Genomic DNA, 5,604 nt, shown 5'->3' with positions numbered 1-5,604 from the left:
TTTTTAAAAGATACCATGCTGAGCCCCTATCATCTAGAAAGGACATCCCCTAAACCAGAGGGTCTCACTTAAGGAACAGAAAGAAGACATACCGAAGACACCTGGGGAACATTTTCACGTTTTATATCCTCACTCAACTAACCTCTTTCCTCCTGTGAGTGATCTAAACCATGCCAGCTGACAGAGTGTCCTAAATTCAAAAGGGAAGAGACCCTAAAACCTTCATTCACAGGAAGGCAGCATAGTTTAGAAGTTTAAGAAAAAGAGTTCTGCAAGTAGCCTGCTGGCGTTTCAATCTCAACTTAACCACTCCATACCTGGATGACCTTGAACAAAATTGTTTAACCTTAACCTGCTTTCATTCCACAGTTGTAAAATGGGAGTAAGTATAAATGCCTTCCATGGTTATTGTGAGGATTAAATGAAACAATGCTTGTAAAATAGTTAGCCTAGTGTCTAGTAAACTATATGCACTTAATATATTGCAGCAAATATTGAATATTAAAATTTGTGCTGAAGTCCTCCAATTCTGTAAATCAATTAGTCTTTGTAAATGCCTAGTCACAAAATCACCCACTAAAACTCCAGCCTGTTAAGTGACCTTTAAGAGAAAAGAAAAATAGTCTTATTGCATAAAATTTACCCTAAAGCTTCAAGGACTCTAGTTTTAGACCCTTCAATTATACTAACACCAAACATCTTGGAAGTCTCAGGATTACTGAATAAACTGTTGTTGTTAGGTGCCGTCAAGTCAAGTACAACTCATAGAGACCCTGTGAACAGCCGACCTGAACTGTGCCCCTATCCTGTGCCATCCTCATCATCTCCAACATACTGACAATCCCATGGACTGCCAAAAGAACAAATAGGTATGTCTTTGAGTAGGTGCAACTGAGTGCTCTTTGGAGGCAAGGAAGGCAAAGCTTCCTCTTCATACTCTGGACATGTAGTTAGCAAGGCTATGCCTTGGTAAGGGACATCACGTTTGGAAAGATGGAGGGACAGTGAAGGAGAGGAAGATCTCCCTCAAATTAGATGAGTTAAACTCAATAATTCTAATAGCTGAAATGTGTTGAACGTTTACTATACACATTACAGGGAGTTACTGAATTGTGCTGCTTCTTTCTACTAAGTTCTTTGAAACAACTTCTCGGGAGAAAGGAGGGAAAACGCCCTCTCCTAGGGATTTTCTGATGGAGCGTCGCTGTGAGTCAGAGCTGACTCAACAGCAGAGTTCTGCCGCTTGTCTATAAGCACGACACTAAGTGTTGCATTTGTTCTTTTTTTTATTGTCATTTAAGTGAAAGCTACAGAGCATATTAACTTTTCACTCAACCATTCATACAAGTTTTATTCTATAATATTGACTTCAATATCGACAATGAAATCAGTTTTCCAAGTTGCTCCCTGTAATTCTGATTTCCATCAATACTTCTCTACCTCTCTGTGGCTTCCTTTTCTTTAGAGACACTGCCTGATCATCCTCTTAGGGTATACTGCCTTTCCCTTTACCCATCTTCATATGTGCCTATTACCTATTTACTGATTTTACTCTACTCTCCCTCTTTTCTCACCCCTTTAACCATGTAAGAATGTTTCTGTGTTTAAATCTTTCTTTGCCCTTTTATAGTAGTGATCTTATACAATATTTGCCCTTTTTTTGATTGATTTCACTCAACATAATCTATTCTAGATTCATTTATGTTATGTAGTGTTTCTCAAATTCTTTGTTGTTTTCAGGATTACACAGTACTCCACTGTGTGAACGTATCAGTTTCTTTATCTTTTGGTCACTGATAGACACGTGGCTTGTTTCCATCTCTTCATTATTGTGAATAATGCTTCAATGAATATGAATGTGAATATGTCTATTTGTGTCACAGCTCTTATTTCTTTGTAATATACACCTAGTATTAATATCACACCTAGTAGTATTTCAAGGAGCACTGGTGGCCTGGTGGCAAGAAGCTGTGCTGAGATCCTAAAGGCACATGGTTCAAATCCACCAGCTGCTCTGCAGAAGAAGAATAGGCAATCTCCTCCCATGCAATCAGCTACTTCTGAAAACTCATCAGAAGGTCAGCTGTGAGTCGATTCCAACTCAATGGTACACAACAAGAAGCTTGATCAAGTGGTATTTCTATTTTCAACTTTCTAGGGAAACGCCAAGCTGTTTTCAATACTGATTGCACCATCTTACGTTCTCACTAGTAATATATAAGAGTTCCAATTTCCCTACCTCCTTAACAGCGTTTGTTGTTTACTGTCTTCCTGAAATTTGCTATTGTTGCTGGGATGAAATAATATCTCAATATTGTTTTGATAGGCATCTAATAGCTAATACAAGAAGAATGTCTATTTTTGCTTTATTGACTATGCAAAGGCATATGACTGTGTGGATCATAACAAATTATGAATAACATTGAGACAAATGGGGATCCTAGAACATTACATTTCATTATACTCAAGCGAAACGTAGACCTAGACCAAGTCACTGCTGCATGAACAGAGCAGGGGAACACTACATGTTTAAAACTGAGAAAGGTGTGTGTCAGGGTTGTATGCTTACTCAATCAGTATGCTGAGAAATTACTCCAGAAGCTAGACTCTAGGGAGAAAAATGTGGCATCAGGATGGAGGAAAAGTCATCAATAACCTTAAGTATGCAGATGACACAACCTTGTTTGCTGAAGTCAGGAATTAAAGTGCTGGCTGCAGAAGATCAAACACTGTAACCTTCAATACAGATTGCACCTCAGTGTCAAGAAAACAAAAATTCTCACTACTGGACCAATAGGCAACATCATGACAGATAGAGAAAAGATTCAAAGTGTCAACAACTTCATCTTACTCGAATTCACAATCAATACACTTGATAGTAGCAGTCAGGAGATCAGGGATGTATAAGGAAGGCTGCAGTCAGGGACTTCTTCAAATTACCAGGCAGCAATGATGTTAGTTTGAGTACTAAGATACGCTTGATTTAGTCTTTTAAATCACTTGCTATGTTGCTGATTCTCACCACTGGACCAATTGGCAGCATCAGGATGGATGGTGAAGAGGTTGAGATTGTTAACAACTTTAGTCTACTTGGCTCCACAGTCAGCACTCTTGGCACCAGTAGCCAGGAAATTAAAAGATGTATTGTGATGGGAAAGTCTGCTGTTAGGGACCTCTCCGGGGTACTGAAGAGCAATGGTGTCTCTCTGGAGACTAAGGTGCATCTGATACAGGCCATAGCCTTTGCAATCACTTGTTATGCATCAGAGAGTTGGACAATGACTAAGGAGGATAGAAGGAGAATTGATGTCTTTGAGCTGTGGTGCTGGAGAAGAGTATTGAATGTACCCTGGACTGACAAGAAAACAAACAGATTTATCCTAAAGAAGATTAAACCAGGCTGCTCCTTGGAGGCAAGGATTCTGAGGCTTCGTCTGACATACTTTGGACATTTTGTAAGGAGGGAGAGGTTCTTGGGGAGGGACATCATGCTTGGTAGGGTGGAGGGACAGCGCAGGAGGGGAGAAGACCGTTTATGAGGTGGATTGATTCAGTGACTGGGGTAATCGGGATGGGTGTGTCAGAGGCAGTGAGATTGGCACACGATAGAGCAGGGTTTATGGTTGTTGTACATAGGGTCGCTATGAGTCACAAGCAACTCGACGGCACATAACAACAACAACAATGTTGCTGAAAGCTGGACAATAAACAAGGATGACAGAAGAAGAATTGATGCCTTTGAACTGTCATGCTGGAAAAGAGTACTGAACATCCCATGGACTGCCAAAAAAACCAGATATGTTTTGGAGAAGGTGCAGTCAGAATGGTTTTTTTAGAGGCAAAGATCATAATGCTTTGTCTCACATACTTTGGGCATGTTGCTAGGAGAGGCTATTCCTTGGAGAGGGTCTATTCCTTGGAAAGGTAGAGGGGTGGTGAAAGAGATAAAAACTTTTAAGCAGGTGGATTGACACAGCAACTTCAGCAATGGGCTCATGTGTGTCAGAGATGATGAGGATGGCACAGGACAGGACAGGGTTCAGATCCATTGTTCATGGGTCACTATGAGTCACACTTGACTCAATGGCACCTAACAACAACAACAACAAGGAGCTGGCAGCAGAGTTGTGGAGATACTGTACCAACTGACATATTTTAATAAACAGATGCATCCTTGAAGGGCTCACTAGTTTGGGCCAAGAAATTTGGAAGGCAACTGTCTGGACAACTGACTGGATGAGATCCATATTTTCCCCCATTCCAATTAAGAGGTGATCCAACAGAAAGTGAAAATTATCATTAATATAACATGTAAGTAAAATCGTAGTGAAGATTATCCAAAAGTGACAAGAATAGTACAGTGACGTGGAATAACCAGAACTTTCAAGCTGGATTTAGAACAGATTGTGTCACCAGGGATGTCACTGCTGATGTCAAACAGATCTGGAATGAAAGAAGAGAGTGCCAAAAGAATGTCTACTCATGTTTTATTGATTATGCAAATGCATTTGACTGCATGGATCATAACAAATTATGGCTATCATTGAGAAGAAAGAAAACTCCAGAACAATTAATCGTGCTCATGTAAAACCTATACAAGGGAACACTACTTTAAGTCCAGAAAGGTGTGTGTCATGGTTCTATCCTTTCTCTATACCTGTTCAATCTGTATGCAAAACAAATCCATGAAGAAACACTCTATGAAGAAGAATGTGGCATCAGGATTGGAGGGAGACTCATCAACAACCTACATTATGCACAATCTTTCTTGTTAAAAGTGAAGAAGATTTGAAACACTTGCAGAAGATCAAGGACTATGGTCTTCAATATGGATTACATGTCAACACCAAGAAAATAAAAGCGGTCACCACTGAGTCAATTCACAACATGAGGATAGATGAAGAAAAGATTGAAGTTGTAAACAATTTCATCTTATTTGGATCCACAAATAGCACCTTTGAAACCAGCATTCAGATGTGTTCTATTGGGAAAATCTGCTGTCAAGGATCTCTCCAAAGTGCTAGTGATGTCAGTTTAAAGACTAAGATGCCCCAGATTCAAGCCATGGTCTTTTTCAATTACTTTCTATATATCTGAAAATAGGATAATGAACAAGGATGACAGATTAATTGATGCCTTTGAGCTACGGTGTTGGAATTGAGTATGAATATTATTCCATGGAGTGCCAAAAGGACAAACAAGTAAGTGTATCTTGGAGAAAGTGTAACCATTATGCTCCCTAGAGTCCAGGATGACGAAGCTTTGTCTTACATAATTTGGGTATGTTGTCAGGAGGGTCCAGTGCTTGGAAAGAACATTATGCTTGGAAGAGTTAACACCAGCAAAAGAAAGGAAGACCCTCAACAAGATAGGCACATTAACTGTAGCAGTGGGCCCAAGTATCAAAAATGGTGAGGATAGCACAGGTCAGAGCAGGGTTCCAATCCACTGTTCAGAGTCATTAAGTCAGAGCACCTAACATTAACAATGACTAATAAGGCCCCCGGAATAGATGGTATACCAATTGACATATTTCAGCTAACAGATGCTGCTGTGGATGTGCTCACCAAGTTGTGCCAAGAAATCTGGAGAACAACCACTTGG

At 40.0% G+C, this 5,604-nt stretch overlaps 1 protein-coding gene across 1 annotated transcript in view; it reads right to left on the bottom strand.

Annotated features, from left to right (window-relative positions):
• Positions 1-592: 592 nt before the first annotated feature.
• LOC102850947 (casein kinase II subunit beta-like) overlaps positions 593-5,604 on the bottom strand; it is a 10,215-nt gene continuing 5,203 nt past the window's right edge. The window contains exon 2 of the mRNA XM_006883982.1: positions 593-601. Within this exon, the coding sequence (XP_006884044.1) occupies positions 593-601 (9 nt within the window). The remainder of the gene's footprint in view (positions 602-5,604) is intronic.

Source organism: Elephantulus edwardii, unplaced genomic scaffold, assembly GCF_000299155.1.
Source record: "Elephantulus edwardii isolate Elephantulus edwardi_28Jun2011 unplaced genomic scaffold, EleEdw1.0 scaffold00030, whole genome shotgun sequence".
Taxonomy (NCBI): Eukaryota; Metazoa; Chordata; class Mammalia; order Macroscelidea; family Macroscelididae; genus Elephantulus; species Elephantulus edwardii.
This window is presented reverse-complemented; position numbering and strand designations above follow the sequence as displayed.